Here is a 25672-nt window from a genome sequence, read left to right as displayed (position 1 = left end):
TTGGCTTTGCCTATTGTAAAGAGCACCCTATTTTAGCACTTGAGCCCCGAGGTGATCTATGATTTCAATTATTAATCTTGACAGGAAAGGTAGTAATAAATCAATTCTATTTACTTCACATCACTCAAAACATAGCAGCTAAACCCCGCAAAAACATCTTGGTCATAACTCACTGAATGCATACGATCCAGGACAGCAAAACGATTTCGGGCAACCCATACGGCTGTCAGGCCAGAGGAACGTTTTCCTTCAGGGGCTGGGGAGAACAAGAAGGGGTGGGGGTCAGTAAGGAGGGACATGTGGTGAGCCACTGGCAGGTGACAGAGTCAGGTGCTGTGGAACTGCCAGTCCTGCTGGCTGCCATCTTGGCTATGCCAGCTCAGCTGCTTCCTAACTAATTCAGTCGTAACCTGAGGCTATTGATGAGTGACTTTTCCCTACCATTCTTCTCCAAATGCCAGTACCAGTCCCTCAATCCTCTTTCCTTAGGCCAAGTGGCTGCCTGTCAGCCAATGCCATGTGCTGGCAAAGGGGCCGCCTATCCTAGGAGACAGAACACTCTGTCAAGCTAACGAGCAGGGCCTTCCTGGCCAAGCTGTGGCACAGCGAGGGGCCTGTCGGTGGCCCAGGACCCCCCACTGATAAGCGGCTAAACAAGCTGGAGGAGAGGCAGAGCCCCCTCCCAAGCTCGCAGCTGTTCTGCTGCTTTTAACATGTAAATGCAGGCCTCCTCAAGGAGCCTTGTGGGACTGGGTGCAGGATTTGGAGACCACTCTGACTGAGGGTCAGGAAACTCTATAATGAGTAGCATCTAGTACATATTTGGTGCACAACAAAGTTCAATCGTTGCCTTCCACTCTTAGAAGATTTATAAAAACCTTATAATATCACTTTACATTCATCAGCTGAATACTGCTGATTATTATGAATCTGAGACAGGTCTTAATGCCTAGGCCCTACTGTCTGGGTACTCAGGATGAGGATGAACATAAGGATGCATTGTAATACTCCCTTATCTATCAGTAATAGGAGATAATATGGCAGAACGCACTGACCAACATACTGACTGGCCTGGCCTAAATTTCTCAGACACCTGGGATGTCTGGCTATTTGCAAAACTAATTATTATCATAGCCAACACTCCATTACCAGGACCTTGTGATCCAATGTGCGGATTATTCAAGTCTTTTGCTTCTCCTCCTCCTCTTTCCTTCTGCTGTCCATCTTTTGGCTGTTTCTTTGCTAATTAGCAGTCCTATCTTCCCTCTCCAGGAAAGGCAAGGAAAAGGAAGAGATAAAACTCCTCAAATTTTTAAAAGCAGTTCAGCAGTTCAGAAGGGAAAAATAAATTAGGCTGGAGAAGAAAGTATCTTGGCTCAATGGAAACTCTAGAAGGATTCCTAAATACCCATCACTAAGGTATTCAAAGTTCTTAGCTATTTGGTAGTCTGGTGAAACATATGGACCCCTTGTCAGAATTACAAAAAAAAACAAAAACAAAAACAAAAAACACTTCCTAATGGAAGGAAACAATAAAGTAAAAATAAAATAAAAATAGCAAAAATAAAGATGTAATTTTTTTTCCCATTTAAATTCTCTTCCCCTCAAGACTTAGGCTCTTACAGTCTCTGTGACTATTCATCACAGAGCTGGCTATAATAGCAGCAGCAAGGCCACAGAGTAGCTGCCCCAACAAAAGGGATACATCCCAACAATCTAAACTATCAATGGGCAATTAAAAGAAGGCTCCTTTGGAACCTATAAGCAGGGTTCAAGGTATATATGAAGAAATGAAGATCTGAGTATCTGCTGCCTGGGGCTCCTTCAGGATAAACAGGAGGGACAACAGGAAGAGGAACATGAACAGGAATAAAAGCCAGTCCAATAATCAGCGATGTCAGCAAGTTCTGACAGAGAGGCCTTCACAGTGGGGTAGGAGTGATGGAGGAGGCAGTAGGGTCTCAGCTGGATCCTGAGATCCCAGGTGGGGTTTGGGGCTGTTAACAGCCATATCTTTTTGACATGTGAGGAGAGGCAAATTGGAGCTGGAAGTAAAGGGGAGAACATAAATCCCCAGCCCCAGGGTGACACATTCCCAGATTGGAACCACATTTTTAAATAAATGAAACTACCAGGGTGAAAGTCATCTCAGCTGACAATAAACCAGAAAAGCATGCTGTGCTGAAAGGGAAAATGGAGAGTTTCTAATAACCAAATTATAAAATATATATATCTAGCTGGGGTAATAAAATGTGGGAGGAACATGAATTTTTCACAATGTAGTCGCCTATGATGCAGTTGTCAACGGCACCTGCCAACAGATATGAGCAATGTGGATATAGTCTGGGAAGGGAAGGTGGAGGACTTAGAGAGAGACGATGATGTGAGTGAGGGGTGGGGCTTGAATGAGCAGAGCAGCTGAAAGCTTACCATCAGGATTCTGAGAGTCAGCATCCTTGGGAATGGTATACAGATCATAGGTGCTGTTTTCTAGGTTACTGGCTCTCTGTAAAAGAGGATAGCGAGATTAGCAATGAAAAGAACATAGCAAAGCTCTTCAATCTAACAAAGAAAATATTTCTTTTGCAAACATGTAATACTCGGAATATCTGATTTTAACATAGCTTATCCCTCCCTTCCTTGAGATGTGTGAGGAATATACATAGGCAGGATTTGCAGGGAACTTCTTCAAAATTTTTCACATATATACAATGCCACCTACCTTCTTCAAACCCTGAAAATTTTGAATAATCATAGACATTACTCTTTTTTTGATTTTACAAATCATTACATTAAAGGACTTAAAGGTGAAAAGAATCTTTCCATGTCTCATTAGAGCAAATTGACTGAATGTAATCTGTTCTGCTTCTTTAGAATATTATTACTCCCTACTTCTAGCATTCATTAAATTGGGGGGAAAAAAGATATTTACTAAAAAGCTGCCATTGAAAAGTTGGTGTTTTAAAAATAGGAATTGGAGCAAAAATAAAAATTAGCAAGAAACTATAAATCAAAAGTGTAGTGGGAAAACACTGGTCTCATTTTCTTAATCTGGCAGCAAGGGGACTGATAGTGGACTTTTTTTTAAACTTCACAGCAATTGGGTTATAAGAAGTAGAGATGGTTAAATTGGGACTGTGTTAAGTATCTCCTCTTAAAAAACCCTATTAATCATCACATCTATTTTGCATCTAAACAGTGAAATCAAGTTATTTTGGGCCAAGAGCAAACACCACTAAACACCATCAGTTCAAAAGAAAATTGTCCTCTTAAAAATCTAGAAAACAGGGACACTGATACGTTGTGGATGGAATTGTGAACACATCCAGCCATTCTGGACAGCAATTTAGAAGTATGCTCAAAAAATTATCAAACTGTGCATACCCTCTGATCCAGCAGTGTTTCTACTGGGCTTATACCCCAAAGAGATACTAAAGAAGGGAAAGGGACCTGTATGTGCCAAAATGTTTGAGGCAGCCCTGTTTGTAGTGGCTAGAAGATGGAAAATGAATAGATGCCCATCAACTGAAGAATGGTTGAGTAAATTGTGGTATATGAATGTTATGGAATATTATTGTTTTGTAAGAAATGACCAACAGGATGAATACAGAGAGGATTGGTGAGACTTACATGAACTAATGCTGAGTGAAATGAGCAGAACCAGGAGCTCATTATATACTTCAATAACGATACTGTATGAGGATGTATTCTGATGGAAGTGGATTTCCTCGACAAGGAGATCTAACTCAGTTTCAATTGATTAAGAATGGACAGAAGCAGCTACACCCAAAGAAAGAACACTGGGAAATGAATGTAAACTGTTTACATTTTGGTTTTTCTTCCTGGGTTATTTTTACCAATTCTTCCTGTGCAACAAGAGAACTATATGGTTCTGCACACATATATTGTATCTAGGATATACCATAACCTATTTAACATATAAAGGACTGCTTGCCATCTGGGGGAGAGGGGAAAAATCGGAACAGAAATGAGTGCAAGGGATAATGCTGTAAAAAATTATCCTGGCATGGGTTCTGTCAATAAAAAGTTATTTAAAAAAATAATAAAAAATAAGTTCTAGTATCCCCAGAGCTTAACCCAGTGCCTGGTATGTAATGAGCATTTAATACATATTTATTGACTGGAAAAAAAAAAGTGAGTGCAAGGGATAATGTTGTAAAAAATTACCCTGGCATAGGTTCTGTCAATAAAAAGTTATTAAAAAAAAAAAGAAAAGAAAAAAAGAAAATCTAGGACATCCTATACTTCACAGGACAATAAGAATGAATTCATCATTCCTAAGGTATATACAATTCAATAACCCTTCACCTATGATAATAATACTATACTTAGTTTGAACTTATGGATGTTCACTATGCTAATCCCCCAAAATCATTAACTCTAAACATCTAATCAAGCTACTTAAAATGCTGTTTTGCCATGGAAAAGAGAAGGTACTTAAATCCTGTATACATTGAGATTTGAGAGCCCATCTCACTGTGATTACTCACTGTGCATAGAAGGACTGCATTCTCTGCTGGATTATATGACATGTTGAACACTGGAAACTTGGAACCACTAGGTTATAAAAAGGAAATTGGGAAGAAGCATCAGACTAGAATTGAGAAAATTCATCTTTTAGATTTTAAAATTTCTCTCAAAGTTGCATTCACTTTCATTCCATCTAATCTTCTAACTTGAGTCCTTTTATCTAATTAAAAAGCTTTTAAAAAACAAACCCACTGAGTCAATGAATAGAAGATGGTGGCAAAAAACTAAGGACAGACTGCAACTAGAATCAGCCTAGTTGAAATCCAAATTCCTACACACAATTACAATTGACATTACAGAACAACATGACTTGCTTTGTCTCTGGCAGTTTTCTCTAGTTCCTTGGAACATTTATATCAACCCAACTTTTATTGCAGCAATCCTGGCTGAGGACAACAAACCGCCCTCCCCCCCCCCCCCCCCCCATGCCAAGGTTTGTCACTATGAATGTTTCAGCATGCTAGCGCAGCTGGCTTTCTGAGAGGACAGTGTCTTTTGCTAAGAGTCCCAGGGGTTATCACATCATCTGTGCACTCTGGTTTGGGGTTTTGTGTGTGTGTGTGTGTGTGTGTGTGTGTGTGTGTGTGTGTATTGGAAAATGAAGAAGACTGTATCAAAAAAATACAAAATGAACCTTGCCCTCAGAACACATTCTACTTTAATCTATCTCTCAGTTTAACCCGGTCTAAGTCTAAATCTGATCCATTCTAAGGTGAATGTGATATCATCAAGTTGAGGTACTCATAAAAAGAATTTCCCTTGCTGTATATAAGAACATGTTCTTTAGAGGTTTTTGTCCAGAAGTTACTACTTCAAATCGATAGTTCTAGATCTAAGGGTTTGAACATATGTACTCCTTCACCATTATGAGGTATAAAAATTAGGCAGCACCAAGATCAAAACTGTGATATAACTGAAAAAAATCCTGAATGCTGTTTAAAGAAACACCAAATGAAACCTATGAAAGATCTGTTATGTACTTGTGTTAAGAGGATAAAGAATTAACTAGCTAACTTTAAGCCAGACTTACCTCCTCAACTGCATGACAGCAACATCTTTAGAGCTATTAAAATCTAACTGGCGCAAGAATCGATCCTTGACATAGTGCAGCATATTGCCATGGACAGCATAAGCTGGTCGCTCCCGTTCCAATTTAAAGACAATCATACCACCATCATGACCTGGATGGAAGGAAGAGGAATGGCTGACTTTGGTCAGAGACAAGCTCAGGAACAGACGAGGTAGGGTTCAGAGTTTACTCTTTGCAATTTCTAAACACACGTCTTCTCTTCTACGCTTGGAAACTAGAAAGAGCAAGGATAATCTCCCAAATGACAGTTCTTCAAAAATTTGGAGAAAATTATCGGTCCCCTTCACCTCTCCTTTCCTCCCTGCAAGGGTTCTATTCTGCAGATTAAATAAGTCTAAGTTCATTCAACTAAACTTGACATAATATGATCTCTAAGCCCCAGGAGGCTAAGAAAAAGATTTAAAAACTTGGTCATTTTCAACTAGCTTCTCAAACTACCATAAGGAGATCTAGCCTCCCATTGTTTTTTTCCCTTTTTATCTGAAAGGAGAACTATATGTATGTGGTTTAAGATTCTTAAGACCAGTCACTTCTCAAATAGATAGAGAATTGAGTCAAATTTATAAAATGTAAAGTCATTCACCAATTGATAAATGGTCAAAAGAATGAGATCAGGCAGTTTTCAGAAGAAGAAATCAAAACAATCTATAATCTTATGGGGGAAAAAAGGCTCTATATCTCTACTGGTTAGAAAAGTGCCCATTAAGATAACTCTGAAGAACCATCTATTATATTGGCTCACACTATTAGAATGGCTAATATAAGAGGAAAAATAAAATGACAAATGTTGGAGGGGATATGGAAAAACTGTGACATTGATGCACTGCTAATGCATTAGTAGTGACCTGATCCAATTTTTTTGGAGGGCAATTTGGAACTATGACTAAAGGCTTACAAAATCATGCATATTCTTTGAGCCAGCCATACTACTGCTAGGTCTATATAAAGAGATTAAAAAACCAAGGACCTACAAGTACAAAATATTTACAGTAGTTCTTTTTGTAGTGGCAAAGAACTGGACATTAAGGATCATCAATTGGGAATGACTGAATAAGATGTGGTATATGACTGTGATGATATACTATTAGAATTCTAAAAGAAATAATGAGCAGGACACTTTCAGAAAAATCTGCAAAGACTTACAGGAACTGATGAAAAGTGAAGTGAACAGAATCAGAACAGTATACACATATGCCTATACTCTAAGGATTAACTATGAATGATTTAGCTATTTGTAATGACCTAAGATAACTGTGAAGAACTTATTTATTTATTTTTAGTTAAAGCTTTTTATTTATAAAACATATACATAGGTAATTTTTCAATATTGACCCCTGAAAAACCACCTGTTCCAAATTTTCTCCTCTTTCCTCCAACCTCCTCCCCTAGATGGCAAATAGTCTAATACATGTTAAATATGTTAAAATATATGTTAAATCCAACATACATATATACACACAGTTATACAATTATCTTGCTGCACAAGAAAAATCGGATCAAGAAGAAAAAAAATTTGAGAAAGAAAATAAAATGTAAGCAAACAACAGGAAGAATGAAAATACTATGTTGTGATCCACATTCAGTTCCCACAGTCCTCTCTCTGGGTGTAGATGGTTCTCTTCATCACTGAACAATTGGAACTGATTTGAATCATCTCACTGTTGAAGAGAGCCACGTCCATCAGAACTGATCATTGTGTAGTCTGATAGTCATAGATAGATAGTCATCACGTGTGTGTGTGTGTGTGTGTGTGTGTTGAAAACTGCCATCTCCCTCCAGAAGATGAACTGATGGAATCTGAATGCAGATTGAAGGATATTTAAAAATTTTTTATTTTTCTTGAGTTTTGGTCTGGGATTTTCACCTCCCACATGACAAATATGGAAATATGTAAAAATCTATATCAAATTGCTTGCCTCCTCAATGAGGGAAAGGTGAAATAGAGAGAAAGGAGAGAATCTAATTTTTTTATTTTAATGGTACACTATTTTTCCAATTGCTAGTAAAAATAGTCTTCAATATTCATTTTTGCAAGCTTTTGAATACTAATTTTTTTCTTCCTCCCTCCCTTACTTTTCCCCTTCCCAAAACAATATGTAAACTGGATATAGGTTATACATGTATGGTAAATTTTGAACTTATTTCTATATGAGTCATTGTGGGAAAGAAAAACCAGAACAAAAGGGAAAAATCATGAGAAAACATCAAAAGAATAGCAACAAAGGTCAAAATAGTATGCTTCAATTCACATTTATTTCCAGTTTTTTTCTCTAGATTTGGACAACATTTTCTAGCCAAAGTCTATTGGAATTGTCTTGGATCATTGTATTACTAAGAAGAGCTAAGTATATCTTAGCTGATCATCACAGTCTTGCTGCCACTATGTACCAAGTTCTTCTGGTTCTGGTCACTTAGCATCAGTTCATATAAGTTTTTCCAGGCCTTTCTAAAATCAGCCTATTCATTATTTTTCATAGAATAGTATGCTCTTACATTGATATACCATAACTTAGCCAGTCATTTCCTAATTGACAGGCATCCCCTCAATTTCCAATTCCCTGCCATCACAAAAAGAGCAGCTACATTTTTTACACATGTAGGTCCTTCTTCTTTTATAATCTCTTTGGGATACAGATCAAAAGGTATGCACAATTTTACAGCCCTTTGGTCATAGATCCAAATTGCTCTCCAGAATGGCTTGAGCAGTTCACAATTCCACTACAATAGTGGTTCAGTTTTCCCACATTCCTCCAATATTTATCATTATCTTTTCCAGTTATCTTAGCCAATCTCATAGGTAATTTAGAGCATTTTTCTTTTTCAGATGACTATAGACAACTATGATTTCTTTTATTTAAAAATTGTCTGTTCATATCCTTTGACCATTTATTAACTGGGGAGTGACATGTATTTTTATAAATTCTATTCAGTTCTCTATATATTTTATAAACAAAGTCTTTATCAGAAACAATGGCTATAAAAATTGTTTTCCAGCTTTCTGTTCCCTTCTAATCTTGGCTGTATGTTCTCTATTTCTTGTTTGGTCATAAATTCTCCTATTTCCTAAAGATTTGACAATTAACCTATCCCTTGCTCTTCTAATTATATACTTTTAAGTATCACCTTTTATATCTAAATTATGACGCTATTTTTGATCTTGTTTTGGTATAAGGAGAGAGAATTTTGAACTCAAAATGGGTTTATATAATTGGGAAAAAAAAAAAAGATTCTCAAGGCCAAAAATCAGCATTGAACAGAATCTGGACAGAAAAAGCAAGTGATTTGCCAGTGCAATTCAAAGTAAGTAGATTTCTGAGAAAAGTCTTCAAGAAGACTGGAGGAAAAAGGAAACTAAAAATCCAACCAGTTGACTGACTCTGATAAACTTGCTCTCTCCCATATTTATCTAATGTATCTCCTTAAAAAATGATGTAGAATATAACTCTGCTCTATTGTAAAATTTGAGGTATGATGCAGGGGTAGGGGGTAGGAGAGAAGGGAGAAAGAGAAGAAAAAAGCTCTTACCTGCAGCAAAGAGGTTGAGGTTGGGATGGGCAGCTAGAACCCAAAAACGGTCATGGTCTCTTCGGAAGGTCTGAACTCCAGTCCTATTGTAGATTAGAGAAGAAAGAGAAAAATAATCATTAGTTTCTCAAAAATTTTCTATCTGAAAGATAACAAAATTAAGGGAAGCAAACCTGGACCAACATATTGAACATGTTAAAGAAAAGATGACTAAGATAACTGAGGCAGGATAGGACAGTGGATAGAATCTTGGACTGGGAATCAGGAAGACCTCAGTTCAAATCCTGCTTCGAACACTTACTAGCTGTGTGACCCTAGGCAAGTAACTTAACTTCCATGAGCTTGTTTTCTCACCTGTAAAATGAAGTGGTTGCATTCAGTGACTTTTTAACCTTAAGGCTATGATCCTATGATGACTAATACTGACCTAACCAAGAGACTATAATGTTTTTCCACCTCAAGCATGCTTGGATTTCCTCACTTCATGAATTTACCATAGATTGGAAGAGGAAAAAAATCCTTGTTTCAAATTAGAGGAATAAAGATTAGAACCTGGGAGATCCCCATTTGGCTGTTAAAGATGAATGACCTAACAACAATATACCTTCAAAGTTATACAGTTCTTGATCTGATTTTTCTAAATGCTAAAAATAACAGATGGACAAATTAAAATCTTTTGATATAGTTAAAAAGAAAAGAATGGACCTTACTATTTTCCTCTACCTCCCTATCTCCATTGCTAGTATTACATTTACTACATCTTACCGTTTTGACATATCCCACACTCGGATACTTTTATCTTCAGAATTGCTCAGGATGAGTTCTTGACGAGGGTGGAAGACAGCACAGGAGACATTATTGTAGTGACCTCGACAGGTATCTACCTCCCAAGCCTTAGATTCTGTTGAGGAGAAAGGGAGAACTAGTCACCAGAAGTACCCTTTCCCTACTCTTTTATTATCACTGAAATTGTCTGTGTGATAGTGAACTGCTCTTAACCAAATGCTCAGCACCAGCATAAAGCTTTAATTGATCAGTATTATTTCTTCCTTAATAGTTTCAAATTTCCTTATACTTTCCTTTTAAAAATTTCTTTTATTTAAACTCTACAACACCAAACTGCTATTCTAAAAAGGGAAGAAAACTGCTTCTATATTTCAGGTTTAACATAAAGAAGAGAATCACACACAAGAAGCTTGTATCTTCTTACCTGCAGATGATAGGAAAGCATATCACAAAGTTAGAGTTTCTAATTCCCAAGAATGAGTAACCTACTCACCATTCATCCGCCAAATCTTCACTTGACGGTCATCTGCCCCAGACACAATGAGAGGCATAGTGGGATGGAAGGCAGCCCAATTAACTCCACGATCATGACCCTGTGTAGAAGTCATGCAGGAGTGAATCTTTTAATGATAGTTTGCCCCATCATGCTGTGATAGTGTATCATTAATTTATACTACATAGCAGAAAAGGCTAGTGTCACAGATTTTACTCCTATAGATAAAATACTGAAATCATGCTTCTCTAAAATTCTGAAATGAAAATTACCAGGTTTCAAGTTGTTCATTGTTAACAACTACATATCAAGATTCCTAAATCCACATACCCTCCCTCCTACTTTTTTTGCCTTTACCATATATTATTTTTCCCCTTTACATATTCTACATTTCGGCCAAACAGGAAATTGAATTTTGCATATCATCTACTCTCCCATATGTGGAATGTGCTCCTTCCTTAGCTTTACTTCCCATGATTCTCATCTCCCTTTCAAGACTCAACTCATGTGACATCTGTTCTGTCAAGCTTTCTCTGAAAATCTTATTTCTAAGTTATCTCCTATCTCTCGGAGTTCACATTGTATCTCCCCAGTAAACTCCTAAAGGGTAGAAGTCAATGTTTTTTAAATTGCCATATTATTTAATTAAATAATCTAGTTTTAAATTTTTTTATATGATCTGTTGCCATAACTAAAGACAGGGACCACATCTATTCCTCTTTCATATGTCTTAATTCAATTATGAACTGTATGCATTCATAGTCCCAAAGTGATATTCAATAAATATTTATTGAAAGATTGACTGAATTTCTTCCAAAGGTTTGGGGAAAGTTTAGTTCTATGATAGCAAGTGCAGACTATGATCCAATTTCTCTCTCTGTTCTCCTTATATTTACACAATGAAGTCTCTGAGATTAATATGGTCATTTAATCCCTTTCTGGGGAATCTATGCCTAGTTAATGGCTCCAGAATGTACCTCCAAAACGTGTTTTACGACTGCATCCGTTGTCCCAAAGAGATCAACCCCTGTTATTCCCCTCACATCTGACTCCACAGCTCCAGGGGAAAGATTCTTCTTTCTCAGACCTTTGAAGCATAAAGTATAGGCATGGGGGAAGCAAACATAATGTTACCAATATAGTAAAACATCAAAAGTAAGGAGAGCACAGTGATAGACAAACAATTAAGAAAAGGAGGAGAGACAGGAGAAAATGGGAAACTACAAGAATACTGATCCAATTCTTTCTTTTAAATGTTCAATACAAGCAAGAGAATATAAAAAAAAGTAAAAATCATATGTCAGAGCTTTGCTTGATATTGGCTATGTCATGCATAATTATAAAAGGACAATCAGAGCTTGAAATGGACCTAGCCTAATACTTCACTCTACAAATGAGGAAGCTGAGGATCATTTGGGTGAAATGATTCATTCATGGTTATAAAACTACTAAGTGACAGAACTGAGACTTAAATCCAAGCCCTTACTCCAAACAAAGTGTTAACTTCACACTACGGCATTGCATGTTGCATCTTTAAGAAATTTGTTTGTCATGTCTGGAAACAACAAACACTTTTTTTTAATGTTTTTTCTATATTAAGTTGAGTAGCACTTTTAAATAATACATTCCTTTCAATTTCACATTAAGTATAAAATTTTCTCCCTATGCTATCTCAAAAATTCCAAAGGCAATTAGGATTAAATAACTTGCTCAGAGTCACAAAGCTGGTAAATTTCTGAGGTCAAATTTGAACTCAGGTCTTCTTGACTCCAGGGTTCTATCTATTGTGCCACCTAGCTACCCTGGAACTTCTTGAAATAGAGATTTTTCAACTCAAAGAACTTTTTAAAAGGGTCTCAAAAATTATTGCTATGAAATCTGAAATAATTATCTGTGGCCTGGGTAAACAGCGTAGAGCAGGCCCTCTAGTAAAGCCTAGAAGCGTATAGCATCACTAAATGTATTAAGTAGATTATTCAGACCTTTAAAAGATAGCTTGTTTAGAAGAGGCTATCATTAATTTACAGCACTGAAAGAAAAACTAAAATAACATTATTCCAAATCAAAAGCCGTATTTGAGGCCCACATATGTAGCTTACCAACTGCAACACACTTATCTTTAAAAACTGTTCACAGATCATATGATTCCATGTATGATTTCAGACACAAGATCAAGATATAGTATATTACTTAGATAGTCCTTATGATTTTCAAAGAGTCTTTGTATTTATATTGCATTTGAGCCTCATGAGAACACTGAATTAGGAAGAGTAGAAGCTATGCACTGTCACTTTATATGAGCAAACAGGATCATTAGGGTTAAATGACATAGCCAAGTTCATATTTATCAAAATTGAAAAAGGCAGTGGGACTACGACTCTGGTCTTCTAGTCCTATGTTTGTTTGTTTGTTTGTTTGTTTGTTTTTTGGAAAAACAGCTTTGCAGAACATTCAGCCTTCGCAAAAACAAAGTAGCTTTGAAATCCTTGTTATACTGTCCTTCCTAAGATAAAATAGCTAAATTGCTAGCAGTCTAAAATTTAGGAGTTGCAGAAAAACTCAAGTTACTTGAATGGCCATTCAATTATACATTTTTTAAAGAAGTATTAATATTTCTACCATACAGAAGATCAGATGGGAACTCTAAACAGCCAGGAAGTGAAAAAGACAAGACACAGATTTATCTTGTCCCTTTTACCTAGCTAAGCAATATGAAAAAACTCAAGCACCAACAAGTTGAATCAAACAAAGCTAATGCTTTCAAAAAATCTTTCAAGGCTTAATAAACAAGATTATCACAAGGAACCTTCCTTTGGCTTATTCATCGTGTCCTTTTAACAGGATCTGTCAGCTTTCTTTAATGATCCTGATGCATGAAACAGAATCAAAGGAAAGCACAAAGATAGACAGCTGGGAGGAACTTCACCTCCAATAAGCATCAACAAATACATTAAAGGGGAAAGCTCTATGACAAGAGTGGAAGCCTTTGTTGCACTTGCATGTAATGACCCAGGAAAGGGGGAGGGGAAAAATGGACAGATGAATAGTGACAGGCAGTGAAAAGAAACTCAGAAAATAAATACTTGAGCCTTTGACAAGCTACTCACTAAGACTGAACGACAGATGGAAAATTTCTGCAGCAGCTACACAAATCCAGAGGGAGGAGTAGACACACTCAGAACGGACCAGTTTGGTGCACTCTCCAAATGGGGGTGAGGGTGGGGGTGGGAATAGAGGAATGAACGAAAGGATGAGGATAAATTCTGGCATCTAATTAAGAGATATTTAGTATAGAGGCATTTCAAAGACAGATCAGTTACATGAGCTTGGCGTGCAAAAGGTTATACATATAAAAGAATTAAAATATTAGTCCACTCAAAGCTCAAAATGCAGAAAAAGCCAAAATTCTCTGATAAGGTACTGAAGAGGTTTATTTTTATTCATCAGAATATTTTGCTGAGGCCTTGAAAGATTCAAATTCTCAGAAAGATTTTAGATTGCAGTAGAAGCAGAAGTTGTCTCCTCATGAGGTTAAACAAGGTAAATAAAATCTTGCTATCAAAGCTATTCCATGTTTTCACTCAAGGGGCTATCCCTTCTTTTTCAACACAGAAACTCAGAAAAATGAGTAGGGGGATTCACACCATCTTTGTTGCTTTGCCATTTTGTTTTCAATCATAATCATACGCAGAATCATAAATCACAAGCTGTTCCTAAATTGGCACTGGCTCTAGAAAAGTCCTAGCTTCTAGTAGTATGAAGCTAACTTTTTCACCTATGCTTGGTGCATTCTTGAATAAAAACAAAAAGCAGTACTGAAAAGAGTCCAAAAGGCTCTGGAAAAGGGGAGGAACTTGAGCAAGAGTCCAATCATAAAGCTTATGCTTCTTGGATTAATAGATTATTAGGAATTTAGAAAGAACAGAAGCAAATTTTAGAAACAAAGTAGAAGAAGTTAGGGGGAATATTAACATTAGTACCAAAGCTAGCAAGAGACTGATTGCTAAGAGTATCCTTTAGGTTATGAGCCAGTTGTCCATGCACTGTATGTTGCTTGGAGGCAGCACACACCATCACCAGGGTTAAGCCACCTCTTTCTCTCTTTTTTCAGACTCAGGGCCCCTAATTTTGGTAGGAAAAAAATGGTCTCTTCCAGCAAAAACTAAAGAAAAAACGAGTACCAATAATCTAGGCTTTCATGCCCAAAAGCCAAGTGGTCATTTTCTATTCTAATTGCTCCAACTTGTTTTCGCTTGGTCCCAGGGAACAGACTATGCTGGCACCAGGCAGTATATGTAATGCCCTTGTGGGGTGAATAGAGCTAAGCTTTAAATGACCATCCCAGAAACCACTAGAACAGGGTGGGCAAGATTCCAATCCTATTTGGCTCCTGTATCCTCAGAGAGAAAGAGAGAGGCGGGGGCAGGGAGTGTGTGTGGTAGAAAGCTGCAGCTAGGTTACTGAGAGAATGGATATTAAATTCCCCTATATTGGCAGTGAGGAGAAGACATAGGCTCTGATAGCCTCGTAGTGCCTATGCCTAGCTCCTCCTGTTGGCATGGCTGGTCCTGTGTCTGGGTAATGTACTTCAAATGGCACAATCAGTCTGGTGGAAAACTGCAATGGCAAATGTTGCTCCAACTTCACATCACCTCCACCTAATATGAGTCTTTTTTTTTTTACCAATGCTAACTCCAATTCTTATAGAAATTTCAATAGAGGATGCAGAATCCTGAAATCCTGCTTCCCTGCCTCATACTACATGCTACAACTAGTCTTTAAGGAACTGAGATGGGCAAAATTCCAAATTACACACGGGAAATACCAGCTTTTTCTCAACTTGCTCCAGTTATTACTATTTACTAACAGCTGGAATAACGGTAAGTACTCCTTTGCTTCAGGGAGTTCTGCATCAGTCTGCAGAGCAGGTAGGTGGTGAGTGAATCCTCATATTAAGGTTGCTTACTTAGTCTAAAGGTCTTGGGGCAAGGACTTATAAAGCTTTTCCTTTTAATTACAGAACAGAGGACATTGTTCTATAGACCCTGACCTTTTCAGGAGTCCTATAGCTCTGGAGATAAAGTGATACAAAGAAATATCCCAGTGAGTTAACTAGACAGAAGCCTTGGTATCTGGAACTGTAGCTTCTGATTCTAGCCATGAAACAAAGCTCTTTTCATACATTAAACATTTTGTTTCACTTCTAAATGGTGCCCTTTCCCCATATGTATTTTCAAATTTGGAAAGCAAATTCTAAGAGCATAGGTTATATTCAAACTGAAAAGCCATTTAAATTAAATTAATATCAAAGCAAAAATATGTTCCTCTAAACTACAGAATTCCTCACTTTGGAGGACTTTCCTTTCCCTGTAAATGGCTTGAAACAAAGATATTCAAAAGGTTAAGTTCATTTCTATTATGTTAGAAACATAATTTCACATTAAGGGATTTCGCTTTTTGGCACAAGACAAGATCTAGGAGTCTTGCTTCTTTAAACTGACCAATACAGTAAATTGTTTTCTCAACTGATATGAATTTGCTGTTGTTTCTCTAGTGTGAGTAATGATCCTTGGTTAGCTATTCCAAAGGAAATTCAATTCCTTCTGAAAGTGGATTTATCTGAAATTTCCTTCACATTCAAGACTATGTATATATTCAAATAACTGTTTCTCTCAGAGATTATTATCCAATAGCATCTTTCAAACCAGTCCTCACTGTCCCTTTTCCAAGGAAATCATTCTCATGGCTTTGTGCAATTGCAGTTTTCCATCAAGTTTGATCATACTGTCCCCTGAACTTGGATAGCTCACCAGAAATATCCCAAACACGAACAGTCTGGTCCAGGCTAGCTGATACCACCAGATCTTCTGAAGGGTGGAACTGGGCACACATTACATAGTGGTTGTGTCCTGTTAGCACACTGTAAAAAGATGAGAAAATAAATCAAATCAAAAAGATATTCAGGGACTCCCAAATCCAACACCAATCCCCCCACATATAAGCATGACAGATGCTTATCTTATGTTTTGGGCCTTTACTGATAGGTCTTTACTATCTAAATGTTACTATTCCAGAAAAATGTAATTGCATTACTTTCAAATGAATATCTTTTTCAAGCACATCTCATAGAGAATTCCACATAGGATTCTAGCCAAAAATACAGGTAGAACATGATATACCTAGACCTTAGTACAAGGACTTGACAATTAGAAAACAGAATAGCTCAAGTTCAATGTTCAAGCTTCACATGATGCTCCAACTATCTCCAAAGATAATAACTGAATCACCATAAAGTTCTGGTCTTTGATCTTCCTAATTTGGCCCATTGTTTTCACTTTAGAATACATTCTTTTAGTCCCCATATCAATTTGGGGGTTGGGGGGGAGAGAAAGAAGGCCAAACATTCACTACTGAGCTTCCATAAATAGCTAAAATTTCATAATTTTTAACATATTGAAATTGCAATTAGTATTTAACTATTATATCATCCCTTTGGGGAAAAGGGCAGAATGACATTAATGTACTCTAATGTAGTAGATTAAAGTATTGAGAAGGTTGAAGGTTCCAATGAATCCTCTGCCTCCTATATTACCAGACACAGGTCCTAGACTGCCAGTTCCATACACGAATGGTCTGATCATCCGAGGCACTCAGAATCCAAGGATATTCCTGAAACATATTTCAGAAACAGGGATTTATCACATAATCCCTATTATTTTTCTTATTATAATTCTGGGTTCACTTCAATGACTAGAGTTTTAACTATATTTACTAGGCACTATTGAGGCTTTAGGCAAACATGCTGGTACTCCAAGGGACCAAACCCAGTTTAGAAACTCCTCTCCTGTGTACTTGAAAAGAACTTAAATTTAGCACTTTTAGACTATAAGAAATTGGAATGCAGCTGCAAAAGAAAATTAGAAACTGGTTTAGAATGAATTCCTATAGACAGAGATTAACACTATTAACAAGAACAATTTTAGGAATTATTAGTAAAAAGCGGCCAACTCATAATACATTTCTAGAAGATACAAGTATTGTTATTTTTTGCCTGATATTTACAATTTAATTACATAAGTAAACGCTTAATAAATCTTTACTAATTGGTTAAGCAACTACTATGTATAAGATGTTGTTCTAATTGCTAAAGGCAATTTAATACATGCCCTAAAGGGCAAGATTCTACTGAGGGACATAACATATATACAAATAACAAAAGTTTACAGTTAAATAGTGTTTTTAAGATATGCAGAGTAATTTGTAGCATCTTACTAAAGATTTACAACAAATTTACGAGATAAGATACCACAATGTTATCATCTCTACTTCACAGATCAGGAAATTGAGGGTCAAAGGGGCTAATGCCAGAGGTGTGATTCAAAACCAGGTCCTTCTAACTCCAAGTCTAGAGGTCTATCCACTACATTATGTAAATACAAGACAAACTTAAGAGTGAAAAATGAATTAATAATTGCCTTGAAGGAAGTTACAGATTCTAAAAATACAATTGTAGTTTTAAGGTTGTAAGACTCAGGCACTGAGATAGGAAAGAGAGTAAGTTAGGGGAGGAGCTAGTATATTAGTTTTGTTATAATATAGCATACATGACAGAGAATAATGCGAAATAGTTCAAGAAAGGTAGATAGGAGTCAAACATGCTCTTGTTCTTGTTCTCTCCACTTACATACATACAAACACACACACATATATACATTCATTTACTAAAATATGAAAATGCCAAATGGCTGCTGAGATTATTTTAATGAGCATTATTATTAGTCTTGAACATTTTAGTTGCCTTTTACCTTATCCTACCTACTTTTAAAAAATGTTTTTCAATTTAATCACAGGGCTGGAAAGAACTTTAAGGAAATTATCTAACCTATCTCATATGTAGGACTTCAGTTATTAACAATGAAATTATTTAGACAGAGTTATATCTCTCTCAGTCTGCCTTTGTCTTAGGAGACAGTGGCAAAAATCAATAATATTCATAATTTTAAATTACTTGCCATAAGTAAATACATATTTGAAAAGTTACATTGCCATAAAGTTTTCTGACATGAAATAAGCTTTCAAAGTTGGCAGATCCAAATCAAATTCCCATTACTTCCTTAAATGACAACTGTTTCAGTAAGAATAGTCAGAAACTTCTCCCTTCTGCAGAAAAAATTGAGGAGCAAAAGAATCAACTACATTAGAATGACTCCAGAAAATCTGAAGAATAAGATATACTCAAATATTGCTCATTTTGTTAACAACTCATGATCTCTTAAATATTTAAGTGGGAGACTTCTGTCTGAAAATCAAGAAAGAAATGTTCCAAAAACAGGGATACTGTAGATACTCACATGATGGAAAAATGTGGTACGAATATAATCCAGGTGCCCAAGCAAAGTGAACAGGCAGCGCCGAAGTTTGTAATTCCAGACCTAGATAAGAGAAAAGTCAACAAAGAATGTCTATAGAATATGCCATCCAGAGATCTACTACTGGAGTTCCAAGTTTTCCAACATACTTATTTGGCTTTATCTTCTTATATTTTTGAATCAGTCTAAAAACTATGATTGAGGAAGAAGTGGAAGAAATAGATTGACATCTTCAGAGGGCATATTAGGTCATCCCAGGGAAACCAGAAGGGGGAACAACAAAATCTGGAGACTTCAGAGACAGAAAAGTATTTCCTCTATCTGGAGAACTTATTCTTTGAATAACATATAATGAAAATGTTTATAGCAGTACTTTTTGTAGTAGCTAAGAACTAAAAAAGTAGGTGTTCATTGACTAGAGAAGTACTTGAACAAATTACGATATATGTAAGAATATATAAATATATTATATAATTACATATAAATTTTTTAAAATGTTGGCAATATTTTATTTTTATATTTTCTTCACTAATGACCATATTCATCCCTCTTCTGTACTCAAAAGCCATTCCTTTTAACAAAGAGTAAAAAAGAAAAAAAAAGTTTAACAAAACTAACACATCAACTGAATCTACAATAAATGCAATATTCCCCACACATAATTACTCAGGCCTGCATGAAGACAAGTTCACATTCTCATCTTTTCTTTGAAGTCAAGATTATTCATTACAATCATGCAGCACTGAGTGTCTTTTTTGTGTGTGCTCTTCAATTACATGATGTTTACTGCTTTCATGATCTTGCTTACTTCAGTCTTATCAATTTATTTAAAAGATTATTATGTGATGAAAGATCATATGTGAAATATGAAGAATTTCAAAAAGTCTGGGAAGACTTGTTTGAAGTGATACAAAGTAAAATCACCAGAGTCTAAAAGACAACTTAGATAATAACCACAATAATATAAAGAAAAACATCATTGAAAATAGTAGAAATTTGATCAATGCAAGTGACCAAACATGATTTCAGAGAAATGAATGGTATAGAAAAGGACATATAATCTCAGACATTTCAAACAAGTTGAATGGTTTTGCCTGACAATACTAGTCAATTTGTTTAAAATGGAGATGGAGGGATAGGAGTGGTTCCCAGAGGAAGACTAGGGAAAGTAAGTAGAGTCATTAGTAAACAACCGCGGTTTTTAAAAGGCCACTAGTAAAACATTGAAAAATTAAAAATTAAAACTTTTGGATGAGATATTGATCAAAGCCCCAACATGATACTCCTTCCTTTCAATACAGAGCTCTTTTATCCCAATCTGTGAGCGCTCTCAAAATTCAACTCATTTGGGAAAATAGTATAATTTATAAGTATAATTTAGCTAAGAATATAGCATACAGCAAATAATTCAAAGAAAATAAGAATGCTCATATTGACATACTGATTTTAAAAACCTTTAATTTGATGAGAGATGGCAATGCTATCCACACTTTCCTATTCTTACTTTATAAAATGAAATAATACCTTCCCACAATAAGCTTAGATTCTACTGGTGTATAATATATGTATACAGATAGAGACAAAAGCTTCTATTTAACTTTTATTTTAAGTTTTATAAACACTTTATAGACATTATCTTACTGGAGCCTCGCAATAAATTTATGAATTAGACAGTACAAATACTATCAACCCAGCTTCATAGATCAGAAAACTGAAGGTCATAAAGTTACAATGCCCAATAGCCTTCTATCCTTTACATCATGTAAATATGAAGCAATCTGAAAAATGAAAATGCGTTAACAACTGCCTTCAAGGAAGTTGTGGATTAAAAGAATACTTATGTTTATAAGCTTCAGTATTTCCTGTCTGAAGTATTCCTTCAGATTCCCCAAACTATCAAATCTCATAAGTACATGTGATTTAACTATTTGCTTAATTTCCTTCCCTGCCTCATCTCTGGAAAAAAATAATAGGGAATGAAGAACTCCATATGCATATGAAGCTTATTTTTTTAAAATGCTAACTTTTATTGTTTTTAATTTTTTTAATGAAACTTCTTCCAAAATGTCAAATCCTTTATTTTTTTCTAAACCAAAAGTATTAAACATAAATTTGTTCTTAAAGAGACAAGGTTATTATTATGAACATAAATTATTAAAATGTGAGCTACTAAAATGCACAGAGGCTCTTGGTCCTACATGAAATAGAGCAGGTCTGTAGTGCTGGCGGGGGGCGGGAGGGAGGAAGAGAAAGCAGAAAACAAATCTTTTGTCTAATCAAATCAACAAGCTTTTATTAAGCACTTAATATTTGCCAGGCACTGTACTAAGTTCTACAGTTCTTCTGCCTCATGCTGTTATGTTTATCATTATCATAAAGTTTTGGTATTTGAGCAGCATCTTTGGGTCGATTATTTACAGCTTGTATCTTTTCCATTTATTTCAAGATTTATAGCTGCCTCCCTGCTAGTACAGGATGCAGAAGTAAAATGTTCAGTTAAGTGAGGTAACTCTATCTCTCCCATTATTTCCAACCTTCCCACATCCTGCTGATTTCCCCAGGACATGCTTTCTCTACCTTGATCTTATAATCATCTCCTCCAGAGACGAACAGTGGCTGCTGTTTGTGGAAGTCAATCCCTCGTACAGGACCTAATAAAATGAGGTGGTGGTGGAACATAAAGAAACCAGAGAAAATATGTTAGAGTTATAAATGTATGCTGGCCAGGGAAATCCCTGTACATAAACCCATCCAAACCATTACCTTTTTTCAATCCTATTTAATTCCAAAAAATTTAAATTCAAGTGACTTTCTGATTAGGAATAAGTGACAAGTCACAAATACTACAAAACAAATCAGAAGACGGCTTCTAGTGCATTGGAAAAATCCTCTATAAATTTTAGAAAAAACATGATCAAGAATTGTAAAGGTTAAGATGGGTCAGATCTATGTTGGCAGGAGTAATAATAATGAGAGCTAACATTTAAATAATACTTTCAAGACTTTAAAGCATCTTATATTATCTTATTTGATCACAACACTTTTGTAAGGCAGATTATATGGATATTATATTCCCATTTTATAGATGGGAAAATTAAGGTTCAGATAGTATAAATGACTTGCCTACCAACACACAAATAAATAGAGACAGAGGCAGTATCTGAAGACAGGTCTCCAACTCCATCCTTCTTTTCATTCTACAATTGTGCCTCTCAAATTACCCATAGTAATAAAGTCATAGATCCAATGAAACTTTGAAGTTGGAGCTACAATCATCCTTAGACTTAATCTTTTTTTGGGTTCTAGACGCCTTTTGCAGAAGGAGTCTATCAATCCCTCTCAGAGTGTCATTTTTAAAGTAGTGAAATAAAATGCACATGATTACAAAGGAAACCAATTGTGTTAAAATACACACATTGAAATATTTTCTTTTTTTATTTTTTTGGCGATGCAATTGGGGTTAAGTGACTTGCCCAGAGCCACTAGGAAGTATTAAACGTCTCAGGCAGGATTTGAACTCAGTCCTCCTGACTCCAGGGTCAGGGCTTTTTCCACTGTACCATCAAAATATTTTCTTTAAAAAGTGTATAGACCCCAAGTTAGAAACTCCTTCTCTGGAACACATTCTCTTACCATCGTGCTCATCAAATTTGTCAATGAGGGTACACATCCGGTAATCCCAGAGCTGGATGACTCCATTGTGAAGACTAGTCAAGATCCAGGGTCGTTTGGGGTGAAAGCTGAGTCCTGGGAAGAATGACATAGTGAACTACAATGAAACAGACTTAATGCCTCCAGCTCCTAACAATTCAGACATGAAAGAAGAACAGTTGACATGAAATTTGAGAACCAAAAAGACTAATCAAATAAAGAGAATCTCTTCTCACTCCCAGAAAATAAAACCTTTAAATTCCTTATGGAATTTGGAACTATCCCAATATAACTCAATGCATCTAAGAATCCCAGAATTTCAAATTTGGATTGTACCTCAGAGGTCAATTTAAGCCAACAAATACCTCACCCAGAATCACATCTACAATAGCCTCAAGTGATCATTCAGGCTTGAATACCTCTAGAGGGAGATCCTAAAGCAACTCATTTTACTTTTTGTCAGTTCTTAATGTTTTGAAACATTTCTTTATGTCAAGTCAATTTTCCTCTCTAAAACATTCACCTGTTGCTCCTAGTTTTGCCCAGTGAGGCCAAACCTTAAATATTTGGAGTAGCTATTTTGTCTTCCCTAAATTTTCTCTTCTCTAGACTAAATATCCTCAGTTCCTTCAATTGGTCATCACATAAACCTTCAACTCCACTGGATGCTCTATAGCTTATAAATGGTCTTTTATAATATGATAAATGTGATCTGAGCATGTCACAATATAGCATCTTCATTCTTTATATTATACCACTCAATATAGTCTCAAATCCCAATAGTTCTTAAAATACAATAGCACATCATTAACTCACAATAAGTTTGCAATTCCTTAAAGACCCAAGATCCTGATTAAGAAAACTGTCACATAGTTTTCTTCCATCTTCAACTTATAAGGCTGATTTTTTAAAGTTTAAGTAATGGATCTTACATTATTGATTGAGGGGAGGGGGGATTCTGATTTCAATTTGAACTCATTTGACATATTTATGATGAACTTATAAGAAAATGTAGGTTATATCTTTTATAATGTAGCTGCATTATAAATAGATTTGAAAGTTACCAACAGACCAATGTTTCTTTTGTGATACATTCTGTAATCAATACACCAATAAGCATTCATCAAATATTTGTTGATGCTCCTCCATGCTGTTGATATAAATATAAAAGAAGATAATTTTTGTCCTCGAGAAACTTTCATTTTAATGGGGGAAGCAATATATTGACAGAGAAGAAACTAAAGCATATATACAAAGTGATGGAGGGGACAGAACAGGTGCTTAAAACAGGGGAATCAGGAAAGATCTATTGAAAGAAGTGTTACTTGAGCTAATTCTATAAGCAAATTATCTGTTCCCCAAAGGTCTTAAGTTTCTAAATAAACTTAAGACCTTTGGGGAACAGATAATTTGCTTATAGTCATATATAAGAATTGAACACTGGATAGGGGATATCTACCTACAATTTCTTTTCTAGAAGTTGTGACTATACACTAAGGATGTATATACTTTCCAATACCACCCACATTTTTAAAAAACAGCTATTTGCTTAAAATGTTTTCCACTCTATCCCACTTAACTCCTTGCTACCCAAGGTCACAGAAAAACCTTAAATGTACTTTATGACAATTAAGATCTCCCAAAGAACTCAAGAAACTAGGAGTGATCCTTTATAATTCCAGCTCCCCCTTAGATAACCTCAAAGATAGGATTTGATTTTCAAGGTCCTTGTAGAATTTACTCCTCTACCTTTTCCTTTCTCTTCAGATTTTATCGTGGAATCCTCAAAAGAGTTCCAAGAAGCAAACCCTTTTCTTCCTGTCTCCACACCTAGTCAAGTCTTTACAAAAAGTCTTCAGGTTTCAGGATTAAGGAGGTGAGGAAAGGGAATAAGCATTTATGTAGTGCCAACTATGTGCCAGACACTATGCTTTGTGTGTGTGTGTACTTTTTTTTTTTTTTAACAAATATCTCATTTGATTCTTACAACAACACTTTGAGATAGGTTTTATTATTCCCATTATGCAGATGAGAAAACTAAGCCAATCAGAGTCTGAATGACTTGCTCAGAGTAATACAGCTAGTTAGGGTCTGAGGTCACATTTGAACTCGGGTCTTTCCAGATTTCAGTTTCAGGGTTCTATCCATTTCACCACCACTGCCTCTACAAGGCAGAAACACAAAATAGTCTGGGGACAGGGAAGAGCATGATGAAGAAAACAGGATGGGAAGACAACCTCTAAAAGTAGAAGTAATTAATCCTAGTCATCTAAAAGGGGAGTAGATGGGAATAGGATCAGAATCAGAACCCAGGAACTATACCCACAATACTGATACGTTAAAAAAAGGACTGACAGAAAGATACCATTATCTCTTCAAGACATTGAGGAATAAGTGGGAGCTGGTAAGCTTTTAGCAATACTACCCTATCCACCATTTCACCTTTTTAGAGATATCAAAAGGAAAAAAAGGCCAAGAATCCTCATTCACAGTTCGGGAAAGGAAGGGGGCGGGGTGAGTCTGGGAGAAAGTTCTATTAATTAACCAACCTGCTTAGGTTGCACTAAGCACCTACTATGTGATTTAATGTTAGGTGCTGGGGTATACAAAGAAACAAATATAAGGCAGTTAGTGCTCTCCCAGAGCATACATGATCATAGATAAGTAAACAAGGAATATGAATCCCCCTTCCCCCCAACAAATTCCTTTGGGAGGCGGCGTTCGGGATAGCGAAGGTATTCGGGAATGGGGGAGGGGGAAAGAGGAAAACGTAATAAAAGAGGTCAGCTCTGAAAGGGAGTGGGGGAAAACCCAGGAATCACAAAGATCCATCTCCTTTCAGGCGGACCCCGACCCGTTCTCTTCAGGCCCCAGATTTCAATCGCTCTTTATCCCTTTCCCCCCATCCCATCTAAAGCGAAGGCGCCCCCTCAACCACCACACCCCCACCCAGGCCCCGAGACCCTTATCTTCCCTTTTCTTCCTACCTTTGACTCGCGCACTCTTGGTCTCGAATTTGGTTAGCATCTTTGTACGCTCTAATCCAGGCCTCTGGCTTCGGCTCCGGCGGCGGCCCAAAGCGCAGCCTGTCTCACCCCGGTTCCCTCCACGTCAGCACCGCCCCACAACCGCAGCCGGAAGCGCCCTACGCCTAACGTACTTCCGCCTGAAGGCCACAGAGACTGGCAGTAAAGCGGCCTAGAGAGG

The 25672-nt window shown here is 36.5% G+C and overlaps 1 protein-coding gene across 1 annotated transcript in view; it reads right to left on the bottom strand.

Annotated features, from left to right (window-relative positions):
* Positions 1-25592, bottom strand: part of COPA (COPI coat complex subunit alpha) — a 38689-nt gene extending 13097 nt beyond the window's left edge. The window contains exons 1-14 of the mRNA XM_051993664.1: positions 25453-25592; positions 22448-22561; positions 21392-21465; positions 18797-18877; positions 17038-17114; positions 16256-16365; positions 11423-11532; positions 10446-10545; positions 9932-10067; positions 9167-9249; positions 5582-5732; positions 4512-4578; positions 2431-2506; positions 174-256 (exon numbers count right to left, since the gene is read on the bottom strand). Of these exons, the coding sequence (XP_051849624.1) occupies positions 174-256; positions 2431-2506; positions 4512-4578; positions 5582-5732; positions 9167-9249; positions 9932-10067; positions 10446-10545; positions 11423-11532; positions 16256-16365; positions 17038-17114; positions 18797-18877; positions 21392-21465; positions 22448-22561; positions 25453-25492 (1302 nt within the window). The 5' untranslated portion in view covers positions 25493-25592. The remainder of the gene's footprint in view (positions 1-173; positions 257-2430; positions 2507-4511; positions 4579-5581; positions 5733-9166; positions 9250-9931; positions 10068-10445; positions 10546-11422; positions 11533-16255; positions 16366-17037; positions 17115-18796; positions 18878-21391; positions 21466-22447; positions 22562-25452) is intronic.
* Between the last annotated feature and the right edge of the window lie 80 nt (positions 25593-25672).

Source organism: Antechinus flavipes, chromosome 4, assembly GCF_016432865.1.
Source record: "Antechinus flavipes isolate AdamAnt ecotype Samford, QLD, Australia chromosome 4, AdamAnt_v2, whole genome shotgun sequence".
Classification (NCBI taxonomy): domain Eukaryota; kingdom Metazoa; phylum Chordata; class Mammalia; order Dasyuromorphia; family Dasyuridae; genus Antechinus; species Antechinus flavipes.
Note: the sequence above shows the minus strand (reverse complement) of the source record. Positions and strands in the feature narration are given on the sequence as shown.